The 22763-nt window shown below is 37.9% G+C and overlaps 2 protein-coding genes and 1 non-coding gene across 3 annotated transcripts; all 3 read left to right on the top strand.

Annotated features, from left to right (window-relative positions):
* Nucleotides 1-7135: 7135 nt before the first annotated feature.
* LOC116250956 (cytochrome b561 and DOMON domain-containing protein At5g47530-like) lies at nucleotides 7136-9072 on the top strand. Its single transcript, XM_031624969.2, has 3 exons — nucleotides 7136-7947; nucleotides 8207-8461; nucleotides 8546-9072. The coding sequence occupies exons 1-3, from the start codon at nucleotides 7336-7338 to the stop codon at nucleotides 8855-8857; spliced, it is 1179 nt and encodes a 392-aa protein (XP_031480829.1). The 5' UTR covers nucleotides 7136-7335; the 3' UTR covers nucleotides 8858-9072.
* Nucleotides 9073-14158: 5086 nt separating this feature from the next.
* On the top strand, nucleotides 14159-16998 carry LOC116251290 (cytochrome b561 and DOMON domain-containing protein At4g17280-like). Its single transcript, XM_031625458.2, has 3 exons — nucleotides 14159-15003; nucleotides 15961-16215; nucleotides 16333-16998. Exons 1-3 carry the CDS (start codon nucleotides 14389-14391, stop codon nucleotides 16642-16644), a joined length of 1182 nt encoding a protein of 393 aa, XP_031481318.1. The 5' UTR covers nucleotides 14159-14388; the 3' UTR covers nucleotides 16645-16998.
* A 5347-nt stretch (nucleotides 16999-22345) lies between these two features.
* TRNAV-CAC (transfer RNA valine (anticodon CAC)) lies at nucleotides 22346-22419 on the top strand. The gene has a single exon. It is a non-coding gene; the product is annotated as a tRNA-Val (tRNA).
* The last annotated feature ends 344 nt before the right edge of the window (nucleotides 22420-22763 follow it).

The following is a 22763-nucleotide window of genomic DNA, read 5'->3' as shown; positions in this document are numbered from 1 at the left end:
AAATCCAAGTTGCATAACGTTTGTTTACTATGTAGACAAGAAGTGGATTTTAGTAGCAATTCAGCAGCAGCAGTAAGGATCTCAAAACTGTGCTTCTTTCTCGAGCAAATCTTTTTTTTTTTTTTTTTTCAATCCAATTACATGTCTGAATTGGATCATACGTTACCTGGTACGACAAGAATATGAGGTTTAACAATTGTCACAAAAAATATATATGGGTATTATACGGCGAGAAATTTCTTGGGTATAATATGACAAAGTTGTATATCTTGGGAATATCTCGAGAAAATTTTGGCAAATTTTTAAAACATTTAATAAATCTTAAAAATCATAAAAAATAACAAAAAACATGAAAAAATGCGTATAATACGTGTTTTTTCATGTTTTTTTATTTTCTGGCTTTTTTTTTAAGAAGACGCATGTTTTATGTGGCTGACTGTGTTTTGGTGTATTAGATACGTTTTTTCGAATAAGACGCGTTTTCTGTGGCAATGTTTTACTTAGCAGATTAAGTGCAGATCTCGTTTCTGTGGCTCTCAAACACAACCTAGGTGGTGGTACCTCTAAGTTAAGTGGACTGACTAGAATGAAGAGTAAAATTTGGAAAAAAAAAAGATTAACCAAAGGCAAGAAGTTAGTAAAAATTGCAAACGGTTGTACTAATTAGTCAGAAACTAACTGGCTACGTTGTGGCAACTAATTGAGATTCAGCTGCTTGGCATGCGAGTAGCGCTATCCAGCAGGTTGGTTTCGTATTGAAATTGTGGGGACAAGTTCACCAACGATGAATGATGGCCTTCCATTAAGCATGCACCCACCAACCGTTGCCTATCATAAATTCATAGCATGACAACCACATACACATTAATGATATGGGACCTCTATATAAGCGGGGATACATAAGAGTTTCAAATTCAAATGGGAAGATCACCAAATTTGATGAAGAAGGATCTTTTTCCCTCGATGTTCACTCTCTCTCGCTGTGTGCGTGAAAACAGCAGTCCAAAAAGTTAGGTGGGAGTACCCGCTATTTTCATCTAGTGGCTTCAAATTATTTTTGGTTTGATAAAATTTTTAGATTTTAGTGGTTGGTGGGATTGCTTTCCATGGAGATGAAGTACTTTCATTCTGTTTCAAAAAATTATATACATCTTAGGATCAGACGAGTGTAGAATTCCATAATCAAAATTATTTGTTTGATAACGCAATTCCCATTCGTCAAAATAGTGGGAATTTTAATTCTAGAAATCCATAATTGACGGCATCAAACAACCCCTTAGTGTTTGGAAATTAGCTCCTGGATTTGATAGTGTCCAACCAAATGTGCTCAACTGGGGCAAACTCGTGGCAATGTAAAATACTTACTTCTCTATCAAATTTGCAATGATACTATTAATTCACATTTGCAAAGTTTTTTTCTGGAATTAAGGACCACCTACAAGAGGCATGAAGCCTACCGCCTAAGGAGTAGATTAGAAGCATTGTTGATGGAATGGAAAGAATGGCAGCTTGCTTTAAAGAACCAATGCAATGCTCTTCGGCCTTAGATCTGACATCGATGGTCTCTTCCGCAAAGCAGAATAAATGTCGGCGGTCCACCTAATCGGCAAATTGAGCGGTCACGTGGCTCTTTCTTTGCTGCTCTTGCTCTTGTCTATCATAACGAACTGCCTATTGCCTTCGCTCCAAGATCAAGTTTTTTGTCATGTTCATCGTTCACGTATGAAATTATCAGGACAAAAGAAGATTAAAAGCGTAGTAAAAATTGCAAATCAACTTACTAACTCGGTCAGGTCAGTTAACTGGTTAGCTTACCACGTGGAGAGCAATTGACGCTGCCGCTCTCCCGACTATAAGTGCAAGACCATCAACATTCGGTCGGAAGCGGTGACATTAAACCACCCACTTCCATTAAAGCATATATCCACCAACCATTGTCAGTCATCAAATATATATATTGGCCAATAAGAGCCCTTGCAATGGGTTTGGAATTGAAACTCAGATATCTCAAATCAAATTGAGATCCGACTAGCATTATAAGATTCGACATTTTCAATGGATCTTTATCAAATTCCAGTTTCAAGTCGAGTTATGAAACGTTAAACCAAATTTGAGTCCGACTCATAATTGGATTCAAATCTCTTCGGCAAATCTGAGGAAAACAAATTCGAAATGGAAGAAGTAACTTAATCTATCTGATCGTCTCGCGTTCCTGCTGATGATAATTCCGGTCACAGCACAAAATATGCCACTAATTGCCAAAAGATTTTCAAGCTAATTTATTGTAGAAAATGTATTAAGACAAGGAAGCTAGCTAGCGAGGCTCGACGACTCTATTGAAAAGGACAGCGAGGGGATGCTCATGCATGTTTTGGTCAAACAATAGTTTGCCACTCGGTAAGATGTTGTGTACCTTTGACTAGGCCCCGGCGAGGTTGCTACGAGCCAATGTTATCCTTGGCTTTATTAAAGTAGGCTGGGTCAAGAGTCTACAAGCTACGTGTACGACGAGTCCAGACAATGTATTGTCGTTAGCAACTACGAGACTATTTGAGGTGAATATATCAATTTTTTGTTGAAAAAAGGACACTGAAAATGGGTTTCCTTGGAGAAAAAAAAAATGTCAGCTAATGTATCCTGTGTTTAAGGCTTTGCCGGTTACGTCTATTTTTATTTGATAGATTTTATGAAAAATGCTACTTCTATTAAGAAAATTAAATTATCGTTGAGAGAAGTGGCTGAGCCACATGGTGGTTAGGCAGTTGCTCACACTAGTCTCACAAACTTTACTTTACTTATTTTATGTTAATAATTTTTATATATTTAATTGTTTTTATATATATGCGTACGTTATTGAACTAGTGACCCCACCAACTAAAATTTCTGACTCCGCTAGTACTTGAGAGGATTGGTAATGGCAAGGTGAGGGCTGTTCCTGACGAGTTCCTATTTTAATCTCCCATGACACCAACTTCATGTACTGCAAAAAAAAAAAAAAAAAAGGAGGATATATACCAATGTCCAAGTTAAAGTATTAGAAATGTTATCTCTAGACACCAAAAGGAGTTGATATCATGAGAGGAATGAAGAAATAGGAACCAAACATTATGATGAAATACTTTTTCCGTTCACCCAAACTTCTATTAAAAAAATTATAAAAGAGTGTTCTTCTTTTAAAATTATAAGCAAAAGATTGCTGATTCAATTGATCCGAACCCTATTTTAAGCTGCAATCAGACACTAATATATACATAAGTAGACATCTAATTTTCACATATATTCAGAGCCGTATTCAATTCTGAATTAGATTAACCAATTTTCAATAATGTATAATAATTATATCTAATTTGGAATGTGACCCCTTGACATCATCCCTAGCTTATATACGGTTAAGTTAGTGACATACTTTCCGTAATGAAATTTTCCAATGTAGACTTATCAACAAACATTTGAATTGATTAGTGCAATTTGGTTTGATGATTGGCCACTATCTTGCGTTTTCGCAATCCAAGTGTTCGAATTTTGACGTTCTTGATCTTTATTAGAGGATGGATATAGTCAACGACTCAAGGTTGGGGAGTGGGGTTTGGGTTGGTCCACAGCTCGTGACTATAGCTTGGGACTGTCCCAAGTACTTGAAACCTAAGCTCAGGCTCAGCTTGGTTAAATTAAAATATAAAATAATATATAAATATAATTATTTGCAATAAACTATATATACATAATTATACAATAAAAAAACATATTATAAATAAGTTATCAGACTAAATTAGGTAGAGTCGGGCCAACCCGAGCTGGCCTGACAACTCATTGAGCAGGCCCACGGCTCTTTTTGTCAAAAACATTCTAAGGGCCTAATTGTGCCAATAAAATTAAAGGGGCATGCACAGTTGTGTGGCAAGACAACACGTATTCAATAGATCTAAGGTTTGAATCCTATAGTTGTTGTCATGTTTCAGTGTACTGTTTTTCAAATGCACATAATAGTATATGCAACAGTTCGAGTTGAAGGATGTACCCTGTGCCCTTCAAAGTCTCAAGTCAAAACCTTGAAACTATACTGGAATAGCTTTGGAGATTTTACACTCAAAGTGGTTTGGCTTAAGTACACATTTAAAAGCATAGATAAAGAATATTTATAAAAACAAAAGAATAAAATTATATAACAATTAATCAAAATATACAAATTTTAAAAATATTTATAAAGTAGTTAGATTTGGATATGAGGCACTTTTGGATCGACCACGAATCAAACTGATTTGATACCGATTGCATTCTTATCATCCCCTAATTCAGGTCGTCTCTGCCATCCGGAATTAAACGGGCCGTGAAAAGAACATCAAGCGTTACAAGTCTTATTATTCAAATCAGGGCACAGCTGCTTCCAATTAAAAATTGAATATCTTAATTTTAAATAATAAGAAATATTTAAAACCCAGACGAAAGATCACGGTCAGTTTTACCCTTGCGATGCACCAATGCGGATGGCTAATAGGCGCACTCCGATACCCATATTATCGTTTCATCTTATTGTTTAAATACTGAAAAGTAAAATACTTTTAAATTATTTTAATAAAGCAGATATGAGCCGAAAAGACTTCATTTTAGAAACAAAACACATTTTTACCTTCAAAATTCCAACTTGAGCGTGTTTTGGCGCATTGAAAAAGTTTTATGAGAAAGCTGTTTACACAAAGGGGTGAAAAACTAACTCCGTTCACACATATAAACTATTTTTTCAAAACTCGCTAAAATTATAGCCTTTAGAAAATCAGTCCCAACAAAATGAATTTTAAATTGAGTCACTACTTAAGAATCTCCAACACAAGTTGGCCCGACACATTAATTAAATGTATATCATAAATTAACAAATATTTTAAGAATAAAATTTACTTATCTATAAAGACCAAGATGTCCCGAGGGGTGTAACGTAAAATTTTAAATTTGCTCAAAAATATCAACACAATCATAACAAGTGTTTTTTCTTTTTTGGCTCGTGAGAGCAATTGTTACACGTAGTATACGCCTACCTCCTTCTCTAAACCGGACATGTTACGGAACCCATCGTGATCATTTGCCTATACATAAAACACGCTTGCCTTGGTCCACTCTAAAAAAGGATCTTTGTTACGAAACTTAACAACTCATTGTTGCTATCGATCATGACTCATGAGTGTAACCGTAAAGTTATTTGTGAACCTCGGGAACAAGGAACTTGTTTGCTTGGGATCGACCCGTTTTCAGAAACATCCATCTGAAAGAAAATTATTTTCGATAAGGGCAATCCATCTTGTTTTTATCCTTAGTTTTGTTCTTGTTGATATCGGATAAATAAATTTTATTGGCGTTTTATCTGCTGCTTTCACCCTCACCAATTTTATAAAAACTTATTAATTTTGATAAAGAACTATTCAATATAAGCTGATATGCCCGCTGGGTGACGACGTTGGTTGCCCATAACGATGATGACGCAAGGCCGACGTAAGGCTGACATAAGTCCAAAGGAAATGGTCCCGAGGCAAGTCGGTCTGGGGACAGACTTGGCCTTGGAATACTTGGCTTTGACCGTCTGGTCAACGCGGAGTTTGATGTTCTCCGGCATTATATGATTAATTTTAACAAATTATTTTTTTTTTTTACTTTTAATATTTTTCACTTTCAATCCTTTTGTGGGAAAGTGGTAAACCCTTTTTAAAAAGGTAAAAGTTATTGATCAACCACTAAGACTCGCATAAAAAGGTATGGTTGCACTAACTTCTTCTATTTATTGGTTAAATGTCTCTTTCAGAGAAGAAGGTAGGCCCCTAACCTTTTTATTAATTAAACAAAAAGGAGCGTTGGTGTGTAGAGGGGGAAAAAAAAAAAAAAAAAAAAGGCTATGAGGCTGATTGAAGTGCTTGAAATTTGGCAGAAGCCACTTGTGTTCATGATTAATAGATACATCTGATTTTAAAATGATTCATTGATGTCTCTCTAGAAGGCATGCATTGCATTTCCTTTCCACAAACATAGTAGGGGGAGAAATGAAACGTCAAATTTGCTTCCACATGTTATTTGACAAGATGCGTTCACACATGGGGTCGTGCTTGATGGCTCAACTCCTTCCCAATTTCCAACAAACTTAGAAGCTTAATTTAATGAAATGAGCTCTTCCTCTTCCTCAAATCTGTCATTTAATATTTGCCGTCTTCGTATTCTAAATTGGTTGTGTATTCAAAATTTCACCATGGCAAATCTAGTAATCATGAGACCGTGTTTGAATGGTAGAGAAAAAGTACCAACAGATCGTACACTCAATAGTCTAACATGGTGACCGGTTAGTTCACACCAGGAAATCGTACGACTTCGCTCGTTCATTTCTTCGCAAAGCTTTAAAAAAATAAAAATAAAGAAGAAGAATTCCGGTGACATTCTTCACCAACAAGTTAGCTGGCCGCCGGAAAGTAAACGGAGGGCAGGTGAAGCGATGAACACCAAGTCTTCCGAAGGACTCCAATTTCCAAGATTACGCAGTTCACTTCACGGAAACTATCGACATGGTCGGTCACCGCTGCCGGCTTGACTGGTTCTCTTTCATGTGTTTTTGCCTTCTCCTGCTCTTTGAATTTGTCCTTACTTTTTTCATATTGATCCTTGACAAGAAAGCCGATTGTTCGGAAACTTCTTGAATTTAGAAGGTCCCTTTGGACGAGTAGGCGCGGCAGCCCATGAATCGAATACCCAAAAAAATGAAATTGATTTGCCACGGATTCGATTTCAATATTCAATTCAAACAGATTTCATGAATAATTTGAACTCCAAAGTTTGGTCTTAGATTGATTCAGTTTCGACCCTGAGCTCGTTCAAGTTCAGTTGTCACCATCATTCCGGCCAAAAAGTTCGGAGCTTTTGCGGGCAAAACGTGGCTCCAATTAACAAAGGAAATGGCGTTTAATTAGAAACTTGAAATTAAGCGAGCTCTCTAGTTCCAACCTCACTCTTATTACGCTTATTTCCCACATAATTGGAATCAAGGAAGACCATTTCAACTAATTAAATTAAATCCGAGAAAGAAACCGTGTCTACTCCTGTGGATTGTTCAGCCATCGCCGCCTTGATCCGTCCCTGTAAAGAAAGATAAAGATAAATCTACTAAAGGGAGAGAGAGACCAGTCAACTGCCTGGCCAAGAGTCGTCCGCCTATAAAGCACCTTCCTCCCGACCAGGAGATCACCACCGCCTCTCTCTTTTGTTCTTCACTTTTCTTTTTCTCAGCTAGCTCTGAGAGAGGTAGGGAAAGAGAGGCAGCAGAGACCTTCATCTTCCGAGAGAGAAACGGGGTACCCATCATCGGGAATGGCACACTCGGCCACTTACAGGTCGCTGCTCCTACTCTGCATTGTGGGTAGCCTCATTTGCGCCTCCTCTGCACAGACCTGCAGGTCGCAGAATTTTGCCAACAAGAACTTTCAGACCTGCGTCGACCTCCCTGTCCTCAACGCCTTCCTCCACTGGACATACTTCCCTTCCAATGGTACCGTCGACATCGCCTACAGGGCCACCCCTTCTGTCGCCGGCGGCTGGGTCGCCTGGGCCATCAATCCCACCGGCACGCGCATGCTCGGCTCACAGGCCATCGTGGGCTACCTCGTCTCCGGCACCGTCAACGTCATAACCACCAGCGTCAACAGCTACACACCCTCCATGCAGAACGGGAGCCTGAGCTTCACCGTCTCCAACCTCGCCGGCGAGTCCTCCGGCAACGACATCATTCTTTTTGCGACCTTGAGCCTGCCGAGCAACAGTTCTACCCTGAATCAGGTGTGGCAGAGCGGTCCCATGTCTGGTACGACTCACTCCCCACATTCTACCACCGGTGCGAACGTTCAGTCGATGAGGACCCTGGATCTCCTCTCCGGTCAGAGCACGTCCACCGGCGGCGGGGATTCCAAGACCCGGAGAAAAAACGTAAGCTTTCCCTTACTGGGGGAATAACATTTCTGGGCTCTGTTTTTGCATCATTCTCAAAACTTAACGTATTCAGAGTTGTTGCAATGTTCGTTTCATTCAATTTCATGCTTCTTGTTAGATTTCATTCAGATTATGTGAGACTTCAGTTATGAGGCCAAATCCTCCCATGTTCATTCTCCGGCCCACCGGAAAAGCATGAACAATTACTTTGTCTGTCATACAACTACTTTCTAATGAAAGCTTGATTGGTGATCAGGTGCATGGAATTCTGAACGCAGTGAGTTGGGGTATCCTGATGCCCACCGGCGTCATAATCGCGAGGTACATGAGAGTGTTCAAGTCTGCGGATCCGGCATGGTTTTACCTCCATGTGACGTGCCAATTCTCCGCGTACGTTGTCGGCGTTGCTGGGTGGGGAACTGGCATGAAACTCGGAAGTGAATCTCCGGGCATCCAGCAGACTTTTCACAGGAACATTGGCATCACTCTCTTCTGTCTCGGAACACTTCAGGTAGCGATTGCATCTTGTTAAATTGGTTCGCATTCCTATTTAATGGCGCTCAAGAGTCTGTTCTCATATCCTTTATTGTTGCAGGTTTTTGCTCTGTTTCTGAGACCCCAGAAGGATCACAAGTACCGCATCTACTGGAACGTCTACCACCATTCTGTTGGTTACGCAGCCATCATCTTGAGCATTATTAATGTCTTTAAAGGGTTCGACATTCTTAAACCAGAGAAGAAATGGAAACACGCATACATCGGGATCCTTATTGCTTTGGGCGCCATTGTTGTTGTCTTAGAGACCTTCACGTGGATTGTAGTGCTGAGGAGGAGATCAAGAAGCTCGGAGAAGTCGCACCACGGTGCAAATGGAACAAATGGATATGGTGCGACTCCTTCTGTATAGAGATGGATTGATTCGATTCAGTGTGCCCGCTGCAGAGCTTGTTTTATTTTATTCAGCATGATGATTCTTTCTTTCATTCCTTCGCTTTTTTGGATTGTAGTTTTAGATGAAATTATAGCCTTGTATGTAGAAACAGTTGTGTTATGTTTGGACAGTGGTCAGTTTCCTTCTTGTAATGAGAGAGTTTGATACAGGATTGCATGGCGTTTGAGTTTTGACAGGATTTTGAAGATGGGTCTCTTTAATTAAAACTTAACAAGATTATTTCAAATAACTATTTGCAAAAAATAAGGAGAAAAAATTAACACATGTTACATAGATAGATATATAGATATTTTTGTCAAAACCCACCTTTTACTTGTAATTTAGAAGAATTTTTTTTTTTTTTTTGCAGTTAATTAAAACTTAACAAGATTATTTCAAATAACTATTTGCAAAAAATAAGGAGAAAAAATTAACACATGTTACATAGATAGATATATAGATATTTTTGTCAAAACCCACCTTTTACTTGTAATTTAGAAGAATTTTTTTTTTTTTTTTTTGCAGTTTTTATATGGAAAGCTAAACCTTCTATAGAAGGTGTCAAGGTCCAGGAAAAATTATGGTCAATGTTTTCTGTTTTTTAGGTTAACCAGAGTGGACTTGAGATTTTTTACTTGACAGTTTTCATAAAAAGTAATACTTTTATTAGAAAATTTGGCACGAGGTGATTTTTCTTTTAAAACTATAAACAAAAGGAAAGCCTTAACTATGGGCATCCGACCCGGCCCGAGTAAGGTTTAGATGTCTGAAATTTGAACTTGTGCTCCATGCTCGAAACCCGAGTTCAACTGGTTATAATAAAATTTATTTTTAAATATAAAATATTTTTTTAATAATAAAATATATATTATTAATAAATAAAATTAATATTTAAAGTTATTGGATCGAATAGGAATACTGGGCTCGATGCCCAGGTCTAGCCTAAGAAAGTTTCCCAATTCAAATTTGATCACACTCTTCCTAAGCCACACTTACTAGCAAAACAGCTGAAATAATCCAATCTGGAATGGAACATAGCTGCTATCTTATGTTTTTTCATCTAAATGAATTTTTGACATTGGTAATCCATATAAATAAAGTGGTCAAATGATGGACTTGTAAGATCCATGTCATGGATTTAGATCACTTCAAAGTCTATTGGTTGCTAACCCTTAATATACCAAACTTAAAAGGGGATTGTCTAGACCATTAATTTGAAGAACTTCATAGATGAAAATTAAGTTAAAAAAATAAACACCTAGTTATATTTTCAAAAAAATTTGAATACTCCTCCAAGAAGGCACAAAATCTTAGTTAAATATAACTATATTTCCATTGTTTTTAAGTTAAATTCTATACATTTAATGGCCTACGCTATTACAATCAAATATACTTGTATGGTGGGTGTGTATATATATATATATATATATAGAGAGAGAGAGAGAGAGAGAGAGAGAGAGAGAGAGAGAGGTATGTGAGTATATTTTGCACCGAGACATTTTGTCTCTTGCTCGTTTGCAGAATAAAACTCCACAACCAAAGTCAAAAAACATTTTTGTCTTTTTAGGCGGCCCAAGAAAAGCTGGGTAAAGTAACTTTTCTTTTAAATTATAAGATAAAGAGACATTTAATACGCAGTTGAAACTTTTTTGGTATTTACCCGTTTGTCAAACGCCTCAACCACCTGCTTAAAAGGGTTAAACACATTAAAATATTTTAATTTTCTTTTCATTGAATTACATGTGTTATAAGCCTAAAAGATATAAAATTCTGTCACGCTTCCCACCTTTCACCTTCTTTCAGAAACTACTACCACATGCGGGTGCTGTGAAAATCAGTTTTCCAACGGAAGGCCAGTTGAACCAGGTTTTGAATCGTAAAAAAAAAAAAATATATTAATAACTAGCTTTAATATAAATATTCATAAAAGTAAAAAAAACACAAAAAATTTAAACATATTTGAAAAAAAGTTAGAAGCTAACACGTGGCATCCTTTGTCCATGTCATGAACGACCTCATGAATTGAATGGCCACGCGAGGAAGCTGTACCAATCGTATTCAATCGGGATAAAGTTATTTTTTAACTAAAACTACAAAAATTATCTTTAAATAATAATTTATTAAAATATGAGATAAAGATGATAGCTAGTGTTAGCCTGGCGACGGACTAATAGGGATGCGTGGGAGTGGTTGGGTTACCTATCAATTCATGGTCAAGCTTTAATTTTTTTAAAAAGTTCAATTTGTTTGAAAAAACTATACCACAAGGATCCCCGACACAAGTTCTGGATTCAACTTTGTTTGTATCCAATAAAATTAAATATAATATTTTATAATATATTTACCGTCGGAGGACTACCAAATGTTTTTGTTTCTTATTTTTGTTAGAGCCTTTTTCCAAATAAAGTCATTTTCCTTCGCAAGATTTAGGAAAAGGATAGGGGCAATCTGTCAATATCGGTGTCGAATATTATTATATTGGCGTTTTATCAGCTGCAACTAACAATCTTATCATTATCATGTTAAGTATTTTTTTTTATTTGTTACATATTTCAAATATTTGTTGATTTTAATAAAAATAATTTAAAAATGGTGGTTGATGGCCGGCCACCGCCTTAAAAACTGATTACCGAACGCAGACGTCACGAGTGGTGACGCATGGTTGACGTAAGGCTGACATAGTCCAAGACCAGGCGAGGCGAGGGGCCTGGGACTAAGTACTACTTTCTTGAGCTGCTAGCCAAACCTAATTGAATTTGGATTTTGTTATTTTCTCTAATTTTTTATTTTAAAAATAATATGGAAAAGAATGGGTAGCTATCATTTGGGGGTGTCAATTTCAAAAACATCAGATTAAGTTACAAATATAAAAATTAAGTTTTTCTAAGAGTTTCAAATTTCCTTATAAGAAAACAATAAGTTTTATTTAGGGAGATTTATTTGTTTCCATCTTTTTTCTATCCCCTTCATTTCTCTTTGAAAGGGGAATTACTTGATTTTAAAAAATTTGGCATCTATGATTCTATATTTGCAAATTAATTTCTACCATATTTTTTTTTTTAAATTGACAGCCTGGAATTCTATCGTATATACAAGTTTGGTGTATAGGGGGAACTCTTTGTAAACTTTTTAAAAGGCTTTTTGAAAAATTTTCAAGGCGATTAACTCGATTTTTTAAGAACTTTTACCTGAATCAAATTAAAATATTTGAAAACTATAACATCTTTTTTTTTCAAAAGTTTAAGATGAGCCATGGCCTCTGCCACCAGCCTCCCCTTGGTTCCACCCACTCCCAAAGAGATGGAATAGAACCTTCTTGGAGACTAAGGGAAGGCCTTTTGTAAAAGCCAAAATTATTGATCAACAACTAGGGGGCTCACCAAAAGCATGTCTACCACTTGTGCCAATCTCTTCCATTCACATTTCTTGAAAGTGCCTCAAATTTGGTGGAAAACCACTTTGATCATTAACTGATTATTAAAACAAAAAAAAAAAAGATCAAGCAACTGAACTTTTACTAAAAACATACTGCATAGCGTCCCTCAATCTGTAAAAATATGATTTTTCTTTTCGATTATTGTTGATGTTTGTTGTTTTTATCCCTAATAAATTTTGTTATTTTTGGTTTCTTTTTTTCCTATCATTGGTACAAACAAAAATTTATTTGAAATTCAAATCTATAAAATTTATTTGGCTTTTATGCTTTTTCCAAGCTGTTTGATGTAGCTGGTTGGGCTATTGACCACTCTTAGCTTTGATTTCTGATTTCCTAAAGGGTCATTCTCTTACTCTCAAACTTAAAGACAAGAAGAAGAATGGAGGAGCCTTAGCTTCCACTATTCTCATGTAGGACCCCAGTTTGTGATAAATATACTATTCCAAGAAGCTTGCTCGCTCAACTCAACTAAGTGTATATTGATAAGACCCCAGTTTCTACACACCATATCTGACAATCTGTAGAAAAAGAAGATTCCAAACCTTTAATATATGGACAAAACATCATATATGAGGTTGTGTTTTTTTTTCTTCTTCTTCTTTTTTGTGGTAGGGTGTCCGCGTTGGTTTGAGTTCCTCAGTGATCTCGTATTACCGCGGATCTTACGTCCGAAGTAAACAAACACTAACTTATTAAGAAAAATGGTTGGTTATAATTTTCAATCATTTTAATTTGGTTCGTGTAAAAATTTTGAAAAATATAATTCCGCTCTCTCTCTCTAACAAAGATTTTCTTTGCCGGGCACGGCATTTGCTGTCCACATGTTTCGGGAAGAGAATCAAACATGCTTTTACTTTTTTAATTAAGTGCTGGCGGAGACAAATAAGATGTCAAAATCTGCTTCCACATAAATGCGTTAATACAAGCAGTCGTATCAGATGGCTTGACCCCCTTTCTTTGAGAACTCTTCTCTACCAGCTTACGCAATTTTTCCTTTTTTTCCCGTTCTGTATTGCGTTAACTTATTCAAAATTTCCTTGTCACAAATTTAATAACAGTAGAGACCGTGTTTGAATGGTAGAGAAACAGAAGTACCACAAATAGTCAGTCTGGAGACCGTAGGCTTTTTTCCCATTCACACACCACAAAATTTGCGCGGCCTACCTCATTGGCTTTGTCGCAAGCGAAAAAAAAAGTCTCGTGACATTCTTCTCCGACAAGTGGGCTGAAAAAAGTAGATGGAGGGCAGGTGAAGTCTTCGGTAGAGCCCCCAAATTTCCAAGCTTACACACCTCACGTAACGGAAATCCGGCGCCTCCAGCTTGACTGATTCTCTTTTCTTTGCCCCCCTCCTCTAATTCGGTAATCTTGTTCTTACTCTTCCAAAATTAATCCTTTCTAAAGTAGTTTTAATCCATGACGATGACGATTTAGAAAACCTTTCTGATCGGAAAATCTTTTTCAAGTTGCAAGAACACGTTATAAGAATCAGGAGCACAAAAAAAAAAAAAAAAAAAAGAGTGAAGTTGATCTGCCACCTATTTCAATGTTCCAATTCAAAATGATTTCTGTGATACTGATTTAATTAAAAGTGAAGTTATGAATAATTTAAACTCCCAAGTATGGTTTTGGATGTCATCACGGAAATGGCGTTAGAGCTCCAGAGTCCAGATACGGTAGTTTGGTTCCTGTAAAACTTTTATTTCCCATCCTCACTCTTAGCTTTACTAAAGAGTAAAGGCTACACTTATTTTCCACCTAATTGGAATCGAGGGAGACCGTTTCAAGCGATTAGAGAAAGCGTGTCTGCTCCTGCGGATTGTTACAACCATCACCTTCTTCGTCCCTTCCTCACAAGAAAGACAGATCTTCGAAGGGGAGAGAGAGACCAGTCAACTACCTGACCAAGAGTCGTCCGCCTATAAAGCACCTTCCTCTCAACCAGGAGATCACCACCCCCTCTCTTTTGTTCTCCACTTTCCTTTCTTTCACCTCAGAGAGAGAGAGAGAGAGAGAGAAGCAGCAGAGGTCTCCATCTTCCGAGGGAGAAACAAGACACCCATCATCGAGAATGGCTCGCTCGGCCACTTACAGGTCGCTGCTCCTACTCTGCGTTTTGGGCAGCCTCATCTGCGCCTCCTCTGCACAGTCGACCTGCAATTCGCAGAATTTCGCCAACAGGGTCTTTAGGGCCTGCGTCGACCTCCCTGTCCTCAACGCCTTCCTCCACTGGACATACTTCCCTTCCAATGGTACCATCGACATCGCCTACAGGGCTACTCCTTCTGTCGCCGGCGGCTGGGTCGCCTGGGCCATCAATCCCACCGGCAAGCGCATGTCCGGCTCGCAGGCCATCGTGGGCTACATCGACTCCGGCAAGGTCAACGTCATAACCACCAACGTCAACAGCTACCAACCCTCCATGAAGAACGAGAGCCTGAGCTTCACTGTCTCCAACCTCGCCGGCGAGTCCTCCGGCAACGATATCATCCTTTTTGCAACCTTGACCCTCCCGAGCAACAGCTCTACCCTGAATCAGGTGTGGCAGAATGGTCCTATGTCTGGTGGGACTCTCGCCATGCATTCTACCACCGGTCCGAACATTCAGTCGATGAGGACCCTGGATGTCCTCTCCGGTCAGAGCACGTCGACCGGCGGCGTGGATTCCAAGACCCGGAGAAAAAATGTAAGTTTCTTTGGCAAACGATTTTCAGTTCGGTTTAATTTTTTTTGCTCCTTAGTTCGCTGTTGGTAGTTGATGTAATTAGCTTTCAATCGTTGAGTTTGATCTTCGGAGAACTGATTGGTTTCATCGAATTACAACATTATCAGGAGTGGAACACTTTTCATGCCCTCTTATTTCTTCATTCTCAAAATTAATTTATTCAGTGTTGTTGCGAAGTTCAGATTCAAGTTCATTCCTCTAGTTACAGTGCGTTCAGACTATGTGTCATTGGTGCCTCACACCTTTTTTGTGAGGCTTCAGTTTGATTCTGTCAAGTTAAGGAGATGGTGTTTGCTGCTTCACCTTTTTCTGGCCCAGCCCAAATTCTCCCATGTTCTTTACCTTGTCAGACTTCAGTTAATTGTGTCAAGTTAGGAAGATGGTGGTTGCTGCTTCTTCCCCTTTTCTGGCCCATCTCAAATTCTCCCATGTTCATTCTCCCATTGGAAAAGCATGAACAATTACTGTCTCTGTCATACAATTCTTGCCACAGACACGGTTCCGACGCCGGTACTCCTGAAGTACCTTCAAGCAACAGAAAAGTTCCTTATTTGATTGGCTTTTCCCTTTCCAGAAAACAACGCGACAGTTCTGTTTTATTCTGCCTAGTGTTCATCCCTGTCTTAAAACGATTGTCTTCTACTTTCCTCTCTGCATAAGCAACCTCCCTGTAAATCTTCTCGAGAGGCAGTGATAGTGGTTGCTTGTATTATATCAAATATGCCTATCAAGACCATGGTGTCAAATGCAGACATTTCTGAACAGGGTGCTCTTTAATTGTCTGAGATGCACCGGTATCATTTTGCCCATGACTGCAAATATATGTTATCTTCTGCTCTACGCTTTTCCTGTATATGAATGTTGTGTACTTGGACGGTATTGATATGGAGGTCTAATGAAAGCTTGATTGGTGATCAGGTCCATGGTGTTCTGAACGCAGTCAGCTGGGGCATCCTGATGCCCATTGGCATCATAATTGCGAGGTACATGAGAATGTTCCCTTCTGCCGATCCGGCATGGTTTTACCTCCATGTGACATGCCAAGCCTCGGCATACATTCTCGGCGTTGCCGGTTGGGGAACCGGCATGAAACTCGGGAGTGAATCTCCGGGCGTCCAGCAGACTGTTCACAGGAACATTGGCATCACCCTCTTCTGTCTTGGCACACTTCAGGTAGCTATTATAGGTTGTTTACATCATCTTGTGGAAGCAGTTCTGCAACGTAACAATTAAGATTATTCCACATGCATGCCTGTTGGCGCTTAAGGCTTTGTCTACGCTTTTATGCAGGTTTTTGCTTTGTTCCTAAGACCCAAGAAGGATCACAAGTACCGCATCTACTGGAACTTCTACCACCATTCTGTTGGTTACACAATTATCATCTTGAGCATCATCAACATCTTTAAAGGGTTGAAAATTCTTTCAGCCGAAAACAAGTGGAAACACACATACATTGGGATCCTTATTGCGTTGGCTGCCATTGCCGTTGTCCTAGAGATCATCACATGGATTGTAGTCCTGAGGAGGAGATCAAGAAACTCAGAAAAATCACACCATGGTGCAAATGGAACAAATGGATATGGTGTGAGGTCCGCTGTATAGAGGTTCACTGCATGCAGCAGAGCTTGGTTTATTAGATGATTCTTTCCTTCATCCCTCCACTTCTGTTCTGTAGTTTTAGATGAAAGTACACCCTTGTATGTAGAAAAAGCTGTGTTATGTTTAGGTAGTAGTAGTTTCCTTCTTGTAGTGAAGGAGTTTGTTAGGATCACATGATGTGTGAGCATACATCTGATCCTTATGCATTTCATAGCTTTTTTCTCTTTCCTTTTGGCCTTTTTTTGGCTATGACAGAGGGTGTTTATTTTTATGTTATTGAACTCTATGTTGGACTCCGCCCTTGATTCTTGATCTGTGATTTTAATTTTATAGGAGATTCTCTGTTTTGATGTGCTAGTATCATTTTAAACCTGCCTCAGTCTCTGAGGATGCTCAACTCTTCTTCTTCATAGACATTTTGCATCTGGCTTTTCTCTTTTTGTCCGAGTAGATGGGTAATGAATTAATTTATCTGATACAATGAAAGTGACAGGGACATCATTATTGCAGCCAACAGTGATTTGGGAAGGACCTGATTTAGTGCAAAATATCGACCTTAAATGTGATATTTCAGAGAAGAATGAATTGAGAAGCAGAAAAACGAGAAGAGAAGAGAACACGTTAATTCGCATTTCAAGAATTTTTGGGAATATATACATGTTGAAAATTACAACTTCTTTACACGATAATCCCTTTCCTTATTTTCTAAGATTGATCACCAGCTCACCGTATCCCAATCTCAATCCAATCCTTTCCAAAAATCACGGTGAAATCTTGCCTGTCGCGTTCTCTACATTATGCGATAAGGCGATGAGCTCCAGCGAATTAGGCGATAAACTCGAACGCGCCAACGATTTATCCATAATGGGAGTAAATCTTAACATTAAACAAAAACAATTCCCTGCTAATCATGGTAAATGCCTCCTGGAAATCACTCTTTGAAGCCATAGTTACGAGGAATCTTTCATGCTTTCTGTTTTCAAAAAAAGGCTTTGCAGGTTTCGGGTTCTTTCTTTCCCTTCACAACGCGTCCCTGAATCTCATTCCCTATTTCCTAAAAAAAGGAACTCCATAGGTGGGCTTAATCCAACGCCACAGGGTCGATCTTTTGTATGAAGAAGGAGAGGTCCAATTTACTAATCATGGTTAATGAGTTTCATACCGAACAGAGATTGAACTTGAGTTACAAGTAAAAAATTAAGTTTCTTAATAAAAGTACATTATTGTTTTGCTAGGTGGAACTACAGTTTTTATATCAGAATTAGGTTTTTCTCATTGCAGATTCCTTATCTCTCTGCCACTCCTAGTTCTCAATGAAGAGAATTTATGTGAAGCCCGAGGCCAGGTTCATAATGCTTCTTGGAAGCTTCATTATCTCTCCCTGCAATCTTTTCATATTTATAAAGGCCTTTGGCATGAAGCATTGTGGTTTTCACACAGTTGAATGTACCGTTTGGATGGTTTAAACCGTTTTTAAAAACTCGCCCAGTCAAACTCGGTTTGACTTGGCCCTCTAACCCACTAAGGGGACTCAGTTTTTGACAAAACTTGGCATGACTTGGCCTAACTTGACCAAAACTGGTTTGACTCGGCTGAAAGTCGTTTGGCTCAGTGTAGTCCAGTGATAAATTTTTGAATTTTGTAATTAACAAGGTCATTTGTTTATTAATTACTTATACTTTGACATCAATATTCTAACTTATTGAAATATAAGAATTTAGAATTATTGTTCATTTATTAATTTAATATATTACAAATAAAACGGTGTATTTATTTCAAGTTTTAGGACATCGGACTCTTTGCTTTGGATTTTAGTTTTATATGATATTAACATACAAGTCGAATTTGTTAACCATTGTATAGCTGTAAATGTTGAACGTGTTAATCTTTGTGTTTGGTTTTTATTGACTTGTTTTTTGTTGATATATTGATTCTTGCCACATAGTTTTCTCTGAAAAATGCAATTATAAATCTTGTTATCAATTTCTTATTATCAAAAGAGATAATATAACTTAGCTATTACTTGATGGTATGAATTATACATGTATTCAAGTCATTTTATAATTTTTTTTCTATGTAAATGACGGGTTATATTATATACTGTTTTTCTTTTAAAAATAATAGTTAACAAAGCCCAGCCGGAGTCACTGAGTTGAACCACTGAATCACAAGTCAAAAACGAACTATTCGAGTCCGAGTCACCGGGTTTTAAAACATTGGGTTGAAAAGTATGTGAAAGTTCTGGTTTCGACATCAAAACTAGTTTTGATTCTAAAAACCAGGTCAACTTGGGGAGCCAAAATGCGCCAGGGGTTTCTCGCTTTAGCAGCCATCGAACATGGGCTAAATTTGTTCCAGTCAACAAGATGAAAAGAAAAAATTCAGAAAAAAAAAAAAAGGAAGACTGCTCCACTGAAAATTCTTGATGCGAACTACAAACTCTAGTGATTCAATTTCAAATCACTGAAATTAGGAGCACACGGGTAATCAAGGTCTTCTATTCATACAGTGCGGTGTCCAGATTGGATTGCATCTTCTTCAATCTGGCAACTCCATCCCATGTTTTTCAAAGACACCATGGATCAATTTAATCCTGCCTCCATGCCATGGTTGCTGCAAGTCGTTGAAGCCTGCAGTTGAATCACACATTGGACTCCTCCAGAACTACCATCATAGCCATTGACATTGGGGAGATGGCTGCCTGCAACAGAAAAGAAGCTCGTTACTGAATCATAATTAACTGCTTTCTCAAAAGTGAATTAGTAGGCCTTCTTCCAGTAAATGTATCCAGCAGCAAAGGAATAAACTTCTGTCTTTTTTGGCAGCTTCCCAGTTCAACCATACTCCCTCACATATTTTACTCAATTAATTATTCAAATGGATGCAGATCTTTAACAAGGGGCTTCATGAATGTGGAAGAGAAAATCAACAGCACGAGCATAGTCCAACTTCTTTTTTATAGTTCTCAAAATAATGTACACAAGGGGGATAATTCTCTCTGCTTGATTATTTTTAACCAGAATTAAGAGGCAACAATTAATGGTTTTCTGGGTAGGCTTCCAAACATCCTGTTCCAAGTTTCATATTTTTAAAGGGAAATGAATCACTCATATTATAGTTGTCAAAATAACCAGACAAGTCGTTGTGGCAAGGAAAAATTTTCCTAGTGACCGGAAACCAAAGTTCTCTGCAGGAATTGCCCTGTCAGGGGATTATATGATATATTCAGTAACAAGCAACTTGACAGTCTTAGCTTAGCCTCTGTGAGCATGTATTGGAGACTCATCCCCTCATACCCTTTGGTCACATACTGCTATTTTTTCCAGTAGGTTCCATATGCTGCTATTCCTTGATAAGTCGCTGAAATCTGGTTTATATGAGCAATTTTTAATAAATTGCAACATAGAAATTTTTAAGATAGAACCAACATTATTATTGCGAAAAAGGCAATGAAAAGTTTGATTAAGAGAAATCATCACCTATCCATGTATGTGCACTTTGATTTTACTGTAAAACAATGCACAAGTTTGGGTTTAAATGAATACCGCCTTAAAAATATGAGACAAGAGATGAGGGTACCCGTATCCATCTCCACCACCAAATCATATTCATAGGTTCAAAGGACACAAGGCAAGTTTGGATCAAATCTGCGGCGGGGCGCTTAGGTACATTAGAGGTCTGCTCCAGTATAATACAAAATGATAAAACTCTCAAATCAGATCCGACCAATTTGTAAATCCAGGAAGACTTTACCCTAGTAGAACATTATGTTTCTAAATATTTATTCTTAGAATACACTTTTCAGAAACACCATATTTCGTTCTTTAAAAACCTATTTGATTATTAGACACAAAAATGACATCGACAATTACCCCATATTTCTTGGGATATAAGAACGTAGTGTTTTTGTAAACTTTGTTTTAGGAACATGCATTCCAAGAATATAATGTTATTTTACCAAATCCCCTTTAATTGTTTGCCAATTGAAGAGCTTGGATTCTCCGTATAATTACCAGGTGTAGATTCTCCTTAGAATAAAATGGGGAAAAAATCGCAAACAATTTTTATTTTCATGGGAAAAGAACCGCTTTTGCTTAGATTGGAAAACGGGAAACGAGAAGAAGGATTCGGAAAAGAAAAAAATATTGAAAGCCAACCTGTGATTCATGAAAGTTGTATGTATTTATCAAGACTCTCGTTCTAAATAATGGCAGAAGCAAAACATGGATGGATGGTTGAAATTGGGTTATCAAACTTATTTGTGCAGCAGACAATGAGAACACGAAATGAGTTCCAATGTATTGGGGCAGGTTAGGGAACTTTCCTTTGAAACAAGTTTCCCAGGAATCGGTGGGACCAACTCCCAATGTCTAGTGCTTGAACAGGGAATTCAATTTCCTAAGAAAGAAGTTTCCCAGGAGCCATAGTACCTACTCCCAAGGCCGGCAGGTACATGAGCAGTGGACTTTCCTATTAAATGACAAGTTTCCCCACCATGCAGTGGGACCAACTCCCAATGCCTGGTACCTGAGCAGGGAACTTTCCCAAGAAACAAGTTTCCCATGAAAACACAGGTCCAAGTGCCAGGCCTGGTTCTTGAAAGTAAGAAACTTTTCCATGGTGGTGAGTGAGAAGCGAAACCATTCGTTCCCAAAGTTCACAACTAACTGAGAATTCTTTGTAACGATGACCATGCAAACTTTTCGTGGTGTGACAACCTCGATAATATCCAATTACAACAAGTCTGGACTACAAACTACACTATTTATTATAGACTTCTTCATACAAGTAGATATTGTAACTCTATTTACATTTTCTTTGCGCAAGTTTACAAACACCTAAAAGTGAAAACTTCCACTGCAATGAGAAAACTAATGCACATCCAATCAGCCTTGAAAAACTAAGATAAAACTTTAAATTAATTTGTAAATAAATTCTTATTAATATATCCGTATATTTATATTTATATAAGCCAATCTGGACGTATAGGTGTTTGGTAAAAAAAAAAACATCGTATTTTTGAAATACATATTCTTAAAGCACATGTACCAAGAACATCATATAATTTATTATTACTCTAAAGAACTTGCATGGTTATGTTCAAAAATTGTTTCTGGGATCTGATAACAATATTTATAATCACCTTATGTTCTTGTAATACGCGTTAAAATGCAATGTTCTTATCAATCGCTCCCTCCCTTTAGTTTCATATCATCCACTTTCTAAGGAGGGTAACGACAGGTATACCATAGCTGCCAACCCCAATAAACTCAAGTAATAAGAAGTAACTCAGTTATTTGCCAGCACTTTAATCAGTTGGATCCAAGATCTGAATCCAGTCGATCAAAAAAGGATCCTTAGATATACATGTCTATTTGCACCCCAAACAAGCATGATTTTTTTCTAATGAGACATCTTATATACTTCAGTCAGCCTGTCGACACACCTCGTTAAGAGGTAAAGTCCAGTGGCATAAAAGCGACTTCATGAATCGGACCAATAACAAACCGATTTGACTTGGTAGCCAACACAAGAGGGCGGCATGCCATTTTCTTATTATTTTTAAGAACATTCTTAATATTTTATATGTTTTCTCATTGTTTTCACAGAATAATACTTTTGCTGATTCACTACCAATTTCACTCTGACCGATTTGATTCAAAGCCAAGTTTTATAAGGCGTTTGGAACTCTCTATCAACGACCGTCTGGGTGGTGTAGTTGGTTATCACGCTAGTCTCACACACTAGAGGTCCCCGGTTCGAGCCCGGGCTCAGACACATCCGCTCAATATGTTTTTTTTTTTTATGTCTGTGAAGAGAAAGGATGACACCCTCTATACTTCTTTGCTTCTTCGCTTTTATCTTTCCTTTCAAGGGTTGGGAATTTCTTTACTCGCTTATATAAACGCTCATGTAAAGAGTTTTGGTGATACAAAACACCATTTTGCCTTCAAAACTCCACTTTTAACATGTTTGGGTAGACTGAAAATGGTGTTATCAAAAAACCTGATTTTCTGAGAAATGCTATTTTCTTATAAGAGTGAAAAAAACTATCCCTTCCTCCTCCCCTGTATTCATTCAAAACGTGGTTTTGTCATGCCCATCAAAGATATAAACCATTT

This window comes from Nymphaea colorata, chromosome 3 (assembly GCF_008831285.2).
Source record: "Nymphaea colorata isolate Beijing-Zhang1983 chromosome 3, ASM883128v2, whole genome shotgun sequence".
Taxonomy (NCBI): domain Eukaryota; kingdom Viridiplantae; phylum Streptophyta; class Magnoliopsida; order Nymphaeales; family Nymphaeaceae; genus Nymphaea; species Nymphaea colorata.
The sequence above is the reverse complement of the archived record's forward strand: the minus strand, read 5'-3'. Positions and strand labels throughout refer to the sequence as shown.

Coding starts and splice junctions, on each gene's coding strand:
- LOC116250956 (XM_031624969.2), top strand. CDS start 7,336: ATGGCACACTCGGCCACTTACAGGTCGCTGCTCCTACTCTGCATTGTG. Junction 7,948..8,206: donor CCAAGACCCGGAGAAAAAAC/GTAAGCTTTCCC, acceptor ATTGGTGATCAG/GTGCATGGAATTCTGAACGC. Junction 8,462..8,545: donor TCTGTCTCGGAACACTTCAG/GTAGCGATTGCA, acceptor TTATTGTTGCAG/GTTTTTGCTCTGTTTCTGAG.
- LOC116251290 (XM_031625458.2), top strand. CDS start 14,389: ATGGCTCGCTCGGCCACTTACAGGTCGCTGCTCCTACTCTGCGTTTTG. Junction 15,004..15,960: donor CCAAGACCCGGAGAAAAAAT/GTAAGTTTCTTT, acceptor ATTGGTGATCAG/GTCCATGGTGTTCTGAACGC. Junction 16,216..16,332: donor TCTGTCTTGGCACACTTCAG/GTAGCTATTATA, acceptor GCTTTTATGCAG/GTTTTTGCTTTGTTCCTAAG.